The sequence below is a fragment of the Neoarius graeffei genome, chromosome 14 (genome assembly GCF_027579695.1).
Source record: "Neoarius graeffei isolate fNeoGra1 chromosome 14, fNeoGra1.pri, whole genome shotgun sequence".
NCBI lineage: Eukaryota > Metazoa > Chordata > Actinopteri > Siluriformes > Ariidae > Neoarius > Neoarius graeffei.
In genome coordinates this window covers 70,039,710-70,056,606 of record NC_083582.1, presented here as the reverse complement: position 1 = coordinate 70,056,606, position 16,897 = coordinate 70,039,710, and the positions used below count along the sequence as shown (strand labels likewise).

General features: G+C 40.4%; 1 protein-coding gene across 1 annotated transcript in view; it reads right to left on the bottom strand.

Moving 5' to 3' along the window:
• c14h10orf90 (chromosome 14 C10orf90 homolog) overlaps positions 1-3,684 on the bottom strand; it is a 50,086-nt gene extending 46,402 nt beyond the window's left edge. The window contains exons 1-2 of the mRNA XM_060938882.1: positions 3,600-3,684; positions 2,768-3,385 (exon numbers count right to left, since the gene is read on the bottom strand). Of these exons, the coding sequence (XP_060794865.1) occupies positions 2,768-3,247 (480 nt within the window). The 5' untranslated portion in view covers positions 3,248-3,385; positions 3,600-3,684. The remainder of the gene's footprint in view (positions 1-2,767; positions 3,386-3,599) is intronic.
• Positions 3,685-16,897: the final 13,213 nt, after the last annotated feature.

Sequence of the window (16,897 nt, the reverse complement as noted above, 5' to 3'; positions counted from 1 at the left end):
TTTCAGCTGACATAATATATCCACTAGCATTGGCTGTGTGTATGAATGAGGATGAGGAGCTGTACTGTTGGGTGAAAACGGATCTCAAAGCTGAAACATTTTAGGGTACGTTTGCATATATTGCAGGGTTTAATCAAACTCTGTTGCATGTTCTCCCTTGGCGTGGTTCGTTTAAGCAGAGAGAACACAGTGACAGCACAGCAATTGCTCTCCATTCGGACTCGATAAGCAGACTAATGGGTGTGAAAGCGCCCTTGGCAATCAATAAGTGCGTGATCTTCAAACATTGTGAACAATAAGAAAAATGTCATTATATCCAGGACAGTCCATCACTGCAGCACAAGCCTCTATTGCAAAGATTATTTACTCTAGAGGTCGCCTGGTAGCTTGTCAGCAGTTTTTGATTATAGTGAGGAGAAAAAGGCCTGATGCAGAGGTTTTGAGGTTTTTGCAGATATCACTGTCATGCCTGTCTGAGAGAAGTGAGGTTTCAGGAGAGAATCCAGCAGATATACAGAGATATGTGGACGCTTATTAAAGTGTGATGTAAAATAGATACCTGAAACATGAACGTACTGCAATACAGTTATTGGTGTTGTGACATATAATTTAATTTTAATATTTTTGTCTCATTTGTTTAACTGGGTTCTCTTTATCTACTTTTAGGACTTAGTGTGAAAATCTGATGATGTTTTAGGTCATATTTATGCAGAAATACAGAAAATTCTAAAGGGTTCACAAATTTTCAAGCACCACTGTGTATATATATATTAGTTGTAAATTAATGTACTGGTAATTGGGATTGAATGAATGAATGAATGAATGAATATTAGTATTATAATATAGTTTATTCTATTGACATTCACTGAATATGAGCAATTGTGCGCTCTGATTGGCTACTCTATTACTAGGATATCAGCTCATATACCGTGATTAGAGAAAAACAAAATGGCAGCGCACATCAAGTCACATATCTCACTTTATCAAGTCTTTAAAAGAAACAGAAATAGCTAAAAGAATATAGTTTTTCCCCCTAAATTTCTCCTGTTCCACACTCCAGCCCAGTCGGTGGCAGTAATGCATCTTTAAATTGGTTTGCCAACAACCAAGAAAACCCTAAAGAAGAAGAAAATAGCGGAGCATGTGTTGCTGAACCAACTGAGGACGAAATAAAAACTCTATTAAAAAAAAAACAAAAATACAAAAAAAGCAACAAGATATGGAATGAAAGAATTTCACAGTAAGAACGTATCTTTTTTTATTTTACAATAATTATTATTATCACATTTTTCTCAAATTGCTACTGTCATTTCGCCGGTTTGATTACATTCTAAGCGGAAATGATTTTGTCGGACGTTTTGTGCACAGTTTTTATTTATTTATGAAAATTGCAAAAAAATTAAAATAAAAATGCTCTGTTTCTCAAAATCCAGTGAATGTTGATAGAATAAAACAGTTATTCCACTCAATCTCGTCGTACATGGCTTATAGCCAACTCGGTGCTATGCGCCTCGTCAGCTATCAGCTCATGTACAACTTGATTTTGTTGAATGATTGTTAAATATCATATCAGGATCATATCAAGATTACAAATAAGCACACTACAGATTTTTATTTGTTTGCTGGTTGATTTTCAGGATCAAAGTTTAACAATAAATAGCAGTATTTCTATTTTTTCTTTTGTGGCTAGAGATAATGAGATGAGATAGCGAAAAAGCCAAAAGTTTGTGCACACCTGATCATTACACCCATATGTGCTTGATGAGCATCCTGTGACAGATTTAGTCCCTTGTTAATAACTCCCACTCTTCTGGGTGCAATAGATTTTTAAAAATCTGTTCATTCAGCCACAAAATGATGTTGTGAGGTCTGGGGTGCAGTCAAGCGATCCAATTCATCCCAAAGGTGTTCATTGGGGTTGAGGTCAGGGCTCTGTGCAGGGCACTTGAGCTCTTCCACATCAAACTTGGTGAACCATGTCTTCATGGAGCTCACTGTGTGTATATGGGTATTGTCATGCTGGAACAGGTTTGGACTGTTTAGTTCTAGTCAAGGGAAATTGTAATGCTACAGCATTCAAGGACATTCTATCCAACTGTGTCCTTCCAATTTTGTGGCAACAGTTTGGGGAAGAACCATATATGGGTCAAGTAACCACAAACTTTTGGCCAAACTGGAGGCGTGTAGCACCAAGTTGGCTATAAGCCATGTACGACGACATTGAGTGGAATAACTGTTTTATTCTATCCACATTCACTGAATTTTGAGAAACAGAGCATTTTTATTTTAATTTTTTGCAAATTTGATAAATAAAAACTTCATGCAAAACGTCCGACAAAATCATTTGTACTTGTTATAATTACAATAATTCTTGAAAAATAAAAATATATATGTTCTTACCATCAAATATTTTTATTCCATGTTTTGTTGCTTTTTTTTGTATTTTTTTGGGTTTTGTTTTTGAGTAGAGTTTTATTTCGTCCTCGGCTGGTTCAGCAACACGCACTGCCATTTTGTTTTTCTCTACTCATGGTATATGAGCTGATATCTTAGTAGTAGAGTAGCCAATCAGAGCTCATGATTGCTCATATCCAGTGAATGTGGATAGAATAAAATCAAATATATTTGCTTTTATCCATATAACCTGAACTCTTTTATCGATATAACCTAAATTCCCCTTCCAGGAAAATTTAATCATTTAAAAAGCACACATATTAATTTTTAAGCTTTCATGTATCATCATTAAACCTGTGAGTTTAGCTCTTACCTTGCACGTGGTGCCATCCTGTTGAGCTGCATTATCCGGCCTCTCCTTCCTCACCATGTGTCTCTGTAAGGGCAGCCATCCGACCCGAACTGGAGCAATGCAGCACACCTTGGCTCTCTGAGTGCTTGGACCTGTCTTTATTTGAACCCTTTCTTTGTTCTCCGGCCCAGAATATAGAGACTCCAGACTGCTTCGTGAGCTTGCCACCAAACTGGGGCTTACACTCTGGGATGTGTCGTTCTTCTGGAGGTAAGGAGGCAGCTGCTGTTGAATGGAACAAGTCTGTAGATCGTGAAGTGTTTGGAGCCATTCATCTTTCAGTCTGCCTTCAATACAGCTGTGTGGACGAGCTGCGCAAGGAGACCTATTCCAGGAACTTTCATCTCCAGAGCTCCTCCATGCCATGTGAGCCGTACCATTCTGTCCAGAAAGACTCTGGGGCATAGGTTGTCGTCTCCAGCTTTCAGGTTTTACATCCATGTGGATTCCTTTACACAAAATGCACAAATACACAAAACGATTCTCTTTGGATTCCCCGGTAACCGCCTGGGAGGTAAAAAGTATTAGGGCTGTGATCCGAAAAAACTCCTTCGACACTAACTCCAAGAGACAGGAATGCTGGGGAAAAATGAGACAGAGAAGAAAGAAAAAAAACAAGAAACAACATGACACATTCTGAGCCGTCCTTTTAAAAACACTTTATACTAAAAGTATAAAAGAGAGTGTAGGTTGCAGGGGAATGGAATAAGGTGCACTTATTATCACACCCAAGAGCTGAGCAATCAGAGAGTGAGTGTGAGAGCAGCTGGTATTGTGAATATTGTTTATTTACCTAATTGTATGGTAGTCCTGGAGAGAACAGATCAATCTGCGGCGTTATTAGATGTAACACAAAGGAAGAATTCAACTGCTCCAGCACTTCTTTAGTGGAAATATTAGGAAGGACATTGCTATTAGACTCTCTTCTCTCTCTCTTTCTGTCTCTCTCTGTCCCTCTTTCTCTCTGAAGAAGAGCTGCTGGTGGTGCCGTCTCCAGTCAAGCATGAATATGACTGTGCATGTTGCTTTGAGTGAACAAAAGAGTTACAGAAAAGCTCAATATCTACCACAGTGAGGTTACAGTGTATGGGGTTGTGTACACCTTCTTCTTCTTCTTCTTCTTCTTCTTCTCTGGCTTAGATATTTCATCTTGAAAGCTATTTTGTGTTTCTTTCCCTGATGGCTTTCATTTTGGCGTCTGTGTTGCATTTACAAACATGGACATGCTAAGGTGCCGTGTACTGAAGTACACCACTGACATAGCTACATACATAGCATACATTTCTTTATAAAATACCAAACATCTCTAATTTATCGGAAAAAAAACTTTCTCTTTCTTCTGAAAAGGTTAAGATCTTATTAAGATCTAAAGATCTGAAGAGAGAGAAAAAAGAGCCTGTATAATGCTTCAGTGCTTTCTAAGTCCTTGGATCTTTCAGGTAATGAGTTCAAAACGAACCATTTTTGTCACATTATTTATTTATTTATTTATTTATTTATTGTCAGTCCTAAGGCGTAGTATATTTGGCTAAATTCTGTGAACACAAGTTGATTAAACGTAGACGGCCTTTCGATTTCATGAAACCGGTGAAATTTAGTTCCCTCTGAAATTTGGTCATTGTGATATACGTTTATTTCTGTAATATCTAAAAATAAAAAAACCCAGGCCATTCTGTGGCTGGAAAGTTATTTAATCTGAGAGAAATCCCTAGCAAATAATGTGCATGAAATCACTCGTTTCACACAGTCAAGCAGAGAGAGGAAGTCCGTGTGCACATGTGCATGTTTACCTTTCAGGGTCATCGTCTTCTTCTTCAGTCGAAACTGACTTCATGTTAAAACTGTTAATGCTATCGTCATGTTGTCTGTTGTTGCCCAAATGAGGATGGGTTCCTTTTTGAGTCTGGTTCCTCTCGAGGTTTCTTCCTCATGTCGTCTGAGGGAGTTTTTCCTTGCCACTGTTGCCACAGGCTTGCTCATTGGGGATAGATTAGGGATAAAATTAGCTTATGTTTAAAGTCATTCAAATTCTGTAAAGCTGCTTTGTGACAATGTCTGTTCTTAAAAGCGCTATACAAATAAACTTGACTTGACTTCTTCTTTTGGGTTTTACAGCAGTTGTCATCCACAGTGTTGCGTTACTGCCATCTACAGGTTTACCTTTGAGCGTGCACTGACAGTTACATTATTTTGTCGCTAAACGAACAGCTGATCACACCGAGGTGCTCGCTGACCGCCGATATTTATTAGTTTGGTCCTGTGTTTTCTTTCCTTCATATATAACATAACGTCTTTTCTTCTCGCTTTCCGTTACTGTCGTTGGTCTTCCACGTTTCAGTCGCATCCTTCATTTTCCTCTCCCGTTTCAAATTTGTATCCCACAATGTCTTGCATGAACGGGGAAAGCCCACCATGTGATGCATGACATAATATCTTATATTGCGTGAAGCAAGAAAAAATAGTAGAGAATTTAGGGCCATGATTAAAAAAAACTAATAAAATTGGAAGTCTGTGATTCGAGTTCAGTAGCTTTCGGTCCACTAAACTGGGTGTCGGGGAAAATTCTTCTCATGATCTACTCTTGAATAATCTGAAAGGCAGTCTACCTTTAAAAGCAATCTGAAATCATCTTTTTTAACTCTTGTAGTTCAATTTTTTCGACATTGTTCAGTGGTATCAGTCAATTAAAAGAAAACAAAATCTTGTTTTTCTGTAATCTATCTGATAGATCTTGTCCTGTCAGTGGCCACATTCAGTGCATTTATATGCACATAGAGAAAATCGAATTTCTGCCGTTGCTCGACTGAAATCGAAGTTCTAAATGCCATGGAAACACCTTAGCTCAGCTGAAATTGAACCGAACTTGATTTCTCGTAATCGAGCTACGCGACCTAGATTATGCGATTTTTGCCGAGCTACTTAGTGCATGTATACCCTATCGATCTACGTAGTCGAGCTACTTACTTCAGCACTGCCCTTTCCGGAAGTGACGAGTGACGAGACCACAAGCGGGAAACACGACAGCCTCGGTCGGCATGACAACAGTAGTAGCGAGCAGCAGAAGAGGTCAGGAGGAACAAACGAAGAAGAGAAAATGGCGAGCAGAAATGTGCACTTCTGGAGCAATGAGGAGACAGAGTTCATGCTCATTCAGCTTAAGGAGTTGAATATATTAAAATTCATGGACGGGAGAAAAACGCGCAATGGAGAACACGGAACTGATAACTTTGTTTATACTCTTGAATAACTCTTGTTCATGATGACAACCGGAGGTGTACCAACACGATGGGACGTGTAGCGCCACCTGTGGCTCGGGTGCACAATGTACCTCACACAATAGCTCGATTTCCTTGTGTGCATGTAGGATTGGATTTCTCTGGCACCCCTGCTGGGACCCTTTGCTCGATTACTGACAGCAGCTCGATTTGGATGTGCATGTAAACGTACTGAATGTTGAAAACAGACAGAGTTTGCTGGTAACTAGGTGTTTGTTTTTCATTTGTGTGTCAGAAGACACGACTAAAAGCCCTATCCTTGTCATGTGATTGCTGAGTATTTGAGCTGAAAGGAGCCATTGGGCAGTGTATGAGAGGAATGGCTTGTTTTTGTTGCTATCAATAGCACCCACATGCTTCTGAGGTCTCACTAAAATACTCATAGCCCTTGGGTTAAGGTCACTGTTCTAGTACTGGAGTGTTTCTCTGGATACAATATGCTCTCAGAAGAAAAGGTAATTTGGGTGCAAATGCATGTCACGAGGTGGTAACATCAAGGGGACATGTTTGATATTTTATTTGGAGGACACACAGGTAACTTTTTAAACCATTTTGGGGAGATTATTGGAACATAAGGCCCATTGTTGTACCTTTGAGAGTATATTTATATTGGTTTTATGGTTTGGACTTAATTATATTAAGATTTTGTCTTCAAGGTGCAGGTTGTAACGTTTAAAAGTGTGTCTAGAACAACACCATGTCATCCCCGTCATCTATGGCTGGGAACACCGGGAGCAAAATTGACCTTGGTTTCTGCAAGGAAGGGATGGGACACTCTTTCTCCCCTGTCATTCACAGAGATATAAGCTAATCATGAGCTCATGTATGAGGAAGAGGGCAGACAGCACTTACATCTGAGTGTGTTATGTACAGGGGCGCTGCTAGAAATTTTGGGCCCTATGAAAGAATATAATACACCCCCCACCCCACCCCCCAAAAGATAGATAGATAGATAGATAGATAGATAGATAGATAGATAGATAGATAGATAGATAGATAGATAACCAACCCTTAGTTTATCCAGAGGAAGTGTTAGTAATGTAATTTCCTTTAAAAAATTAAAGCTTTAAAGCTCCTGCTATTAGCAATGCTCCAATTTAAAACCCAATCCACAGCCAGGGATGCGTAATACAACCCTGATTCCAAAAAAGTTGGGACAAAGTACAAATTATAAATAAAAACAGAATGCAATAATTTACAAATCTCAAAAACTGATATTGTATTCACAATAGAACATAGACAACATATCAAATGTCGAAAGTGAGACATTTTGAAATTTCATGCCAAATATTGGCTCATTTGAAATTTCATGACAGCAACACATCTCAAAAAAGTTGGGACGGGGCAATAAGAGGCTGGAAAAGTTAAAGGTACAAAAAAGGAACAGCTGGAGGACCAAATTGCAACTCATTAGGTCAGTTGGCAATAGGTCATTAACATGACTGGGTATAAAAAGAGCATCTTGGAGTGGCAGCGGCTCTCAGAAGTAAAGATAGGAAGAGGATCACCAATCCCCCTAATTCTGCACCGACAAATAGTGGAGCAATATCAGAAAGGAGTTTGACAGTGTAAAATTGCAAAGAGTTTGAACATATTATCATCTACAGTGCATAATATCATCAAAAGATTCAGAGAATCTGGAAGAATCTCTGTGCGTAAGGGTCAAGGCCGGAAAACCATACTGGGTGCCCGTGATCTTCGGGCCCTTAGACGGCACTGCATCACATAGAGGCATGCTTCTGTATTGGAAATCACAAAATGGGTTCAGGAATATTTCCAGAGAACATTATCTGTGAACACAATTCACCGTGCCATCCGCCGTTGCCAGCTAAAACTCTATAGTTCAAAGAAGAAGCCGTATCTAAACATGATCCAGAAGCGCAGACGTCTTCTCTGGGCCAAGGCTCATTTAAAATGGACTGTGGCAAAGTGGAAAACTGTTCTGTGGTCAGACGAATCAAAATTTGAAGTTCTTTATGGAAATCAGGGACGCCGTGTCATTCGGACTAAAGAGGAGAAGGACGACCCAAGTTGTTATCGGTGCTCAGTTCAGAAGCCTGCATCTCTGATGGTATGGGGTTGCATTAGTGCGTGTGGCATGGGCAGCTTACACATCTGGAAAGACACCATCAATACTGAAAGGTATATCCAGGTTCTAGAGCAACATATGCTCCCATCCAGACGACGTCTCTTTCAGGGAAGACCTTGCATTTTCCAACATGACAATGCCAAACCACACACTGCATCAATTACAGCATCATGGCTGCATAGAAGAAGGGTCCGGGTACTGAACTGGCCAGCCTGCAGTCCAGATCTTTCACCCACAGAAAACATTTGGTGCGTCATAAAACGGAAGATACGACAAAAAAGACCTAAGACAGTTGAGCAACTAGAATCCTACATTAGACAAGAATGGGTTAACATTCCTATCCCTAAACTTGAGCAACTTGTCTCCTCAGTCCCCAGACGTTTACAGACTGTTGTAAAGAGAAAAGGGGATGTCTCACAGTGGTAAACATGGCCTTGTCCCAACTTTTTTGAGATGTGGTGTTGTCATGAAATTTAAAATCACCTAATTTTTCTCTTTAAATGATACATTTTCTCAGTTTAAACATTTGATATACCATCTATGTTCTATTCTGAATAAAATATGGAATTTTGAAACTTCCACCTCATTGCATTCCGTTTTTATTTACAATTTGTACTTTGTCCCAACTTTTTTGGAATTGGGGTTGTATGTCATGTCATGGGATTCAAACATTCAGCAAGCAGACGGTTAATGGTATGCTTCTCTTCAGCCCATATGCAAAGTGATCGCTGTTGTTCATCTGTTTAGTCATTTTAACAAAGATGTCTATGTGTATCCGTCTCTCTTTGTTCTTGGTTTAGAAATAGAAACTCAGTAAACTATCCAAAGCATGACAAACATAACAGCATATCTGGCTAGCACACTTCCTGTTCAGCCTAGAAGCCAAGTGGGTGGTTGGCAGAGGAAAAAGACTAACACCGCCCTCTGCTGATAGAGTGACTGAGACAGGTTGCTGCAGTAGAGCAAAATTTTCTCACACATTTATTACAATGGAGTGATGATGAGGCTATTCTCACTAATGACATGATACAACAATGTACACTGTCAAAAATAGGGGTACAGTAGGCATCAATTTCTGTTCCCCAAGGTACAGTTTACATTAATGTACCCCCTCGGGCTCATTATTGGACCTCAAGGTAACTATGTGTACCTTTTTAGGGCCAAAAAGGTACTTATATGTTCCCAAACAGTATATAAAGAGTACAAATAAGTACCTTAGAGGGTACAGCCCCAGTGATAAGCCATCGTACCCCTCAAGGTACAATAATGTGCTGTATTTTCACGTGTACACTCATCTATGTTGGTAAATGACATTATAGAGACTAAACCAGGGGTCACCAAACTTTTTTCTCTGGGGGCCACATTGTCGTTCCTGACTGTGATGGGGGGCCGGGGTCGGGTCAGCTATATAACATAGAATTGTATGACCCAGACAAATATGACCACCAGCAGGCCTCATTGTGTAGTAGAGATTACTAGCCTGGCACAGCCATCCCTACTACTATATCCACACTACTATATCCACACTACTAGATCAACACTTGATTCCTGGCACATATTTGTTTATCTTTACTAGTGGTTTGCAAAAGTAGTAATCGAGTCTTCACACTTTGTTTTAATTTGAAATACCACAGATATTCCATTTATTTATTTTCTAATAAAAATAACATCAAAGCTATCAAGGTAAGAAACATCTGCCTAATTGAGGTGATTGAAACTGGCAAAGGTGAGTGGAAAATTATAAATTGTAGGTAGGCCTGTTGATATTATTAATAATATTAATAATAATTGTGTGCAGCACTTAATAAAGGTCAAATAAATAGGCCTATAAAATAAATACATTTAAAAAAAGAGTGAAATTATAATAATATGAGCAATAGATCACAGCAGTTGTGCTGTGTCCTGCACGTCATTGCTCTCATCCATGGCCAAAGCAAAAAACTCAAATTCTGATGCTCTCATATTCAGCTGGTCATACACGTTGTCCCCCAAATCTTCGGTTCGCCTGGTCATAGTAGGTGCGGAGAGACTCACCGCGTTGAGCGCATCCTTCTTGTCGGGACACACCTCCTCGGCCACAGCAAGCATGCATACTTTAACAAAGTCCCCATCAGTAAATGGCTTTCCATGGGTAGCTAGTAGGTGAGCTACCTTATAGCCAGCTCGGACAGCAGCCTGGTTGATCTGGGTTTGGCGAAGGAATACATTCTGTTGTGCAGCCAGTCTGCATTTCATCCTCCGAATCCTGTCTTCTCTTGTTTGCCCTCGCAAACTAGCATACTCTTTGTAGCGGGTTTCGTAGTGACGACGCAGATTATATTCTTTGAAAACCGACACACTTTCTTTACATACAAGATAAACTGCACGGTCCTTACACTGAACAAAAAAATAATCGGTGGTCCACTGTTCTTTAAAAACTCTGCACTCTCTGTCAGCTTTTCGCTGACCGCTAGCCATTTTGCTGTCCTGAACATTGACAGTTCTCTGCGCGTGCGCTGCCTGTCACTGCTTGATCGCGAGCATATGACGAAAATTAGGAAAATATGAATAGTTAATTTTATAACTAAATATCAATTTTAATTGATAAAATCAACAAAATACAAGATGCAGACATGTTATTATTTGCCAAAAAGCAATTTTAAAAAATAGGCCCTGACCACTTTTGGGGATTGCCTCATAGGGCCGGTTCAAGTGGTGGGGGGCAGAGGGGCTAGGGGCCGGTCAAAGGGGGGTGGCGGGCCGGAGTCGGCCCGCGGGCCGGAGTTTGATGACCCCTGGACTAAACGTTTGTTCCAACACATAATGACTCGGAGTTACCCAAATTTTCGACTGGCTTACTCCAGTCCTTGTCAAGGAATGACCCCCTGCTTCTGGCACATGACTTTATGCGATTGGAGCAGAGGATCAAAGGTCATTGATAATGAAACCTCCCCCCATCTTTGTTTAGAGTTGGTTAAAGGGCCCTGATGTAGATGGCTTCTTTTACTCCTCTAGCGAAGAAATCCGGTTCACTGTCTAGTAGTTCCACTGTGTCAAGCATGACTGCATGTCCTGGTGATTCTAAATGGATGTGTTATGATACCTCTAGCGTTGTCGAGCTGGGTCGTTTGTGTTCTGAGAATCTGGTTTTCAATGGGCGTTCTGTTTCTCCTATGTAACTTTCTCTACACTGGCCTTTGGAAGACGGATCACTGCAGGTGAAAATCCACAGGAAACCAACACACGGACCAGTACTTGAACTTCAATTCTAACCATCCCCTGGAAGACAAGTTAGGAGTAATCCGGATGCTCTTCCACAGGGCTAACAGCATCATTAAAGACCCAGAGGACATACAGGAAGAAAAAGAACACATCACTCCGGCACTCAAGAGGTGCGGGTATCCCCAATGGGCAATTGACAAGGCTGCTCAACCCAAACCCCATCAACCTAGGGAACAACATTAACAAAAAGACCCAGGACAGAACAACAGAGGCCTTATCGTTCTTCCCTACATCAGAAGACAATCTGAAGTGCTCCAGAGGATCTTCAGATCCCATGGGTTAAAAACTTGCATAAAACCCACCTCCACCCTGAGAAGTCTTCTTGTTTCCCCCAAGGATAGAACTCCCAAGGAGGAAAAGTGTGTGATTGTATACCAGATTCCTTGCCAGGGAAATCTTCCAAAGGCCAGTGTAGAGAAAGTTACATAGGAGAAACAGAACGCTCATTGAAAACCAGGTTCTCAGAACACAAATGACCCAGCTCGACAACGTCAGAGGTATCACAACACATCCATTTAGAATCACCGGGACATACAGTCATGCTTGACATAGTGGAAATACTAGACAGTGAACCGGATTTCTTTGCTAGAGGAGTAAAAGAAGCCATCTACATCAGGGCTCTTCAACCGACTCTAAACAAAGACAGGGGGAGGTTCCGGTTATCGACAACCTTTGATCCTCTACTCCAATCGCATAAAGTCACGTGCCGGAAGCAAAGGGTCGTTCCTTGACAAGGGCTGGAGTAAGCCAGTTGAAAATTCGGGTAAGTCCGAGTCCTTATGTGTTGGAACAAAAGTTTAATCTCTATTATGTGCTGTATTTTCTGAGAGTGCACCTAATGACATGTATTTTTGAGAGGTAGAAGGAAACCAGAGAACCCAAAGGAAACCTGGAGGAAACTCACTGCCCTGATATAATAATAATAATAATAATAATAATAATAATAATAATGAGACCATCAATGATGGCGTAGCTCACTCCGGCCCCATCTAGTCCAGAAGGAACGATCTAAAGTGGGCCACCTTGCACAATAAATGTTGCAAGCTATATACACTATATACAGGCTATATATAGAAGCTATATCCATCCTAGGAATACCAACCTATTTGCCAGAAAGAATCCAAAATGGCGAGGAATTGACTGAAAAGAAGCAATTTTTGTTGAACTGCTCATTAAGGTTTAATTAGTCCATAACTTCATTAATAATTGTAAATAAGCAAATCTGGGTAGAAGTTATATGCACCCTAGGTACCCCTACCTTCATGGCAGAAAGAACCAAAATCAGTGAAGAATTGAGGGAGAAGAAGCGATTTGTGTGGAAACTGCTCATTAGGGACTGATTAATTACTCCATATCTTCATTATTAATTTCACTTATGCACATTTGGGTAGAAGCCATATGCACCCCAGGCAGACCTACCTTCCTGCCAAAAAGAATAAAAATCGGTGAAGAACTGAGAGAGAAAAAGTGATTTTCGTGAAATGTGGATGACGGACGATGGACAAACGATGGACAACACATGATGGCATAAACTCATCACTTGTCAGCCAGACAAGCTAATAATTAACATCTTATTATTTAGTAATGGTACAGACCAATGACATCTATGTTACATGAAAAGAAACGTTGAGTTACTTGTCGGTAATGACGGTAAAAGCTCTGGGGAAAAGCAGCTGTTTTTTGTGTCTGCTTGTTTTGGCTCTGAGACTTCTCCTGGAGGTAAAGGGTTGAAGGACGTGATGTGCAGCATAAAAGCTTACAATCTCGCCTGCATGTTTCCTGGCTCTGCTGTTGTATATGTCCCGAAGAGTTGGCACATTACTCCTTATCATTTCCTCTGTATTGTTATATTCGGTTCTGTGAGATGGATGAGCCAAACCATATGTTTATTGAAGAGGTGAGGATGGACTTGATGATATCAGTGTCGAAGGGCATCATCAGAAGACAAAAATACACCGAACATTACACTGGGCGAAACACTATACAAAGCATATGACAACGGGCAAGAACAAAACCCGATAAAGCTGTATAATTAGTCATAATTAGCCAGAATATCCATGCTAAACATAAGCCTGTGCAGAAACATCATACTGTAAAGCATCTCTCTCTCTCTCTTCCTCTCTGGCCATCCTCATGTTTGAGGGTCGGCGATCCTAGGAGATGCACCGCACTCCTCCAACCCTGCCTGTCCCATGCCAAGGCAGAGCAGGCGGCACCAGTCAGGCCTGTCCAGTCTTGAATGTCATCCATCTATCTCTTCCTAGGCCGGCCTCTTGATCTAGTCCCCTCCATTCGGCCCTCCGAGATGGTGCATGTTAAACCTCCAGCTCTTGTTCTCATCTCATCTCATTATCTCTAGCCGCTTTGTCCTTCTACAGGGTCACAGGCAAGCTGGAGCCTATCCCAGCTGACTACGGGCGAAAGGCAGGGTACACCCTGGACAAGTCGCCAGGTCATCACAGGGCTGACACATAGACACAGACAACCATTCACACTCACATTCACACCTACGGTCAATTTAGAGTCACCAGTTAACCTAACCTGCATGTCTTTGGACTGTGGGGGAAACCGGAGCACCCGGAGGAAACCCATGCGGACACAGGGAGAACATGCAAACTCCGCACAGAAAGGCCCTCGCCGGCCACGGGGGTTGAACCCGGACCTTCTTGCTGTGAGGCGACAGCGCTAACCACTACACCACCGTGCCGCCCTCCAGCTCTTGTTATGTGGCCAAAATAGGCTAGCTTACGTTTAGCGATAGCAGGCAGGAGTTTCCTGTAAAGCATTACATGAGCAGCATATAAACAAACATAGTGTCTGTAGGTACAGTGAAGTCAGTTTTGGTTGACTCCAGAGGTCATATGCTGGACTGGAAATACTCCACCGAATATATCTGACCTCTGTATATGATCCATTCCTCTTCTTTCTAAATGGATTCTATGTGGAACCTTTTTTTTTTTCTTTAAAGTGTATTGTGCACTATTTTTCTGCATGTGTTACTGAAAGGGTGTGTAACATATACTGTAGAACATTAAAATATTGCAAAGAAATGCTGTACAGCAAAGATGCCTTCAAAAATAATGAAATTAAATGTTTCTACATTAAAATTAAACAGTAATAAATGAAACAAAGTCAATATTTGGTATGAAATGACCCTTTGCTTCAGGTACAATGTATGAGTGCAGTTTTATAAGGAAATGTCCCAAGCTGTAGGTTTTACTGAGCATCTTGCAGAACCAGCCACAGTTTTTCTGGACACTTTGACTGTCACACTTGCTTCTTATTTTCCAGTAAACCCCAGCAGCCTTCGTTATGTTTTTTGTTTGAAAAGTGTCTCTTAGAAATTATGAATTCATTTCAAAAAACAATAATCGACGTCCTCCATTTCGATGCGGGAGGATCCGGCAGAGTATTTTGATTTAATTTATATTTTTATCTATGTGGCTACAATTTGGAAGCAAAGCCATTCACGTTGGTCTTTTTCTTGTTTCATTTTATCATTTTACGTTTATATAAAACAGTAATATCCCACTTTCTTTACTGATATGAGTGATTCCACGCTTATGGGTACTGAAATGGGGACATGAACTTATTCACCTAAAACCATTTCTTTTTTTATCATCAGGTCACAAAACATGTAATCTTTAATGAATGATATGTTAAAAGATAACTTTAATTTTCTGAGATGTAATAAAAACATATTTATGCGCCAAAGTCAAGCCTATGAGTTCCAAAATGATGTCTGTTACATTACTTCTGTTACGATCGTCCATCTCGCGTCTGTTACAAATTAATTACAATCTAGCTATATACCATGTTAATCTTATTGAAATAATGTGTATGTTTATTCTACTACACATGTTTATTAATTATATTTGCTAAAACATCACCTTCCTATGTTTCAAAAAGTAATTCTACATTGTTAAAATTGAGAATATATATGTCCACAACACTTCTGTTACGTTCTGACTTTGGCATATAAATATGTTTTTATTACATCTCAGAAAATTAAAGTTTTCTTTTAACATATCATTCATTAAAGATTACATGTTTTGTGACCTGATGGTAAAAAAAGAAATGGTTTTAGGTGAATTTTTAAAAATAAGTTCATGTCCCCATTTCAGTACCCATAAGCGTGGAATCACTCATATCCAAATATTTTTGTGCCACAGTTTTCCAGTAATTTTGTGCAGGACAACGAATGTTTGGAACTATAAAATGTTTTTGCACTGACTCGATAATGTAGAAATCTCATCTCATCTCGTTATCTCTAGCCGCTTTATCCTGTTCTACAGGGTCGCAGGCAAGCTGGAGCCTATCCCAGCTGACTACGGGCGAAAGGCGGGGTACACCCTGGACAAGTCGCCAGGTCATCACAGGGCTGACACATAGACACAGACAACCATTCACACTCACATTCACACCTACAGAAAGGCCCTCGCTGGCCACGGGGCTCGAACCCGGACCTTCTTGCTGTGAGGCGACAGCGCGAACCACTATACCACCGTGCCACCCAATGTAGAAATCATAAAATAGAAATCTATAATAAAGTTTGTACTAAAGACATTTGTACAGTACAGGACATTAATGGCGTTTAGCAGACGGTCTTATCCAGAGCGACGTACAACATACCCAAAGCAGCCCGGGGTTAGGTGCCTTGCTCAAGGGCACGTCAGCCATTCCTGCTGGTCCAGAGTATCGACCTAGCGACCTTTTGGCCCCAAAAGCTGCTTCTCTAACCATTAAGCCATGGCTTCTCCAACAGACAGGTTTATTCTTTTGCGGAGGCCATTATTTATGGCAGGACTGCATGAAAATGATAATCATAATCAACTTTGCTCAGCATTGAAATCACAATTCTGCATCGTAAAAGAACAAAACAAAATAGTTTTATTGTGCTTTACTGTTTGCCCTTTATTGGTATTTTCCTAAATTGAACCCAGGGACCTCTCAAGCTGCACTTACTGTCTGTATGTGAGTTCTCCTTTTCTGCCGTGTCCGTGTGCATTTCCTCTGGGGAAACCCACTGTTGGGAAGCTATTAAAGGGTACCCCCAGAGGGACACACTGAATAACTCTTTAGAATATAAGATTGAATGTTCTTATGAAACAGTATCTAAAACATTTCACCAGGGATCAGGATAATCCGGATTATTTTCTAATATGCTGCTTATTTGTGAACAAAATACTGTAGTGTTCTTGCACCTTATCATTTTAATTACTTTGAAAACAATTTGAAGGTCACGGTAGTGGACAGGTGTCGTTTTGGTGCTTTGCAACTGCATGGACAAGGATTCGATCAATCCTGAGCTTGGTTTACTGTCTGTTTAGAGTCTCACATGTTCTCTCTGTGTCCACATCGATTTCCTTTATGTTCTCTGATTTTCCTTTGACCATACGCTTGGCCAAGATTACTGACAATAAATTCATCAAAAAAAGAGCCTTTTCTTCCACATTTTGCATTAAA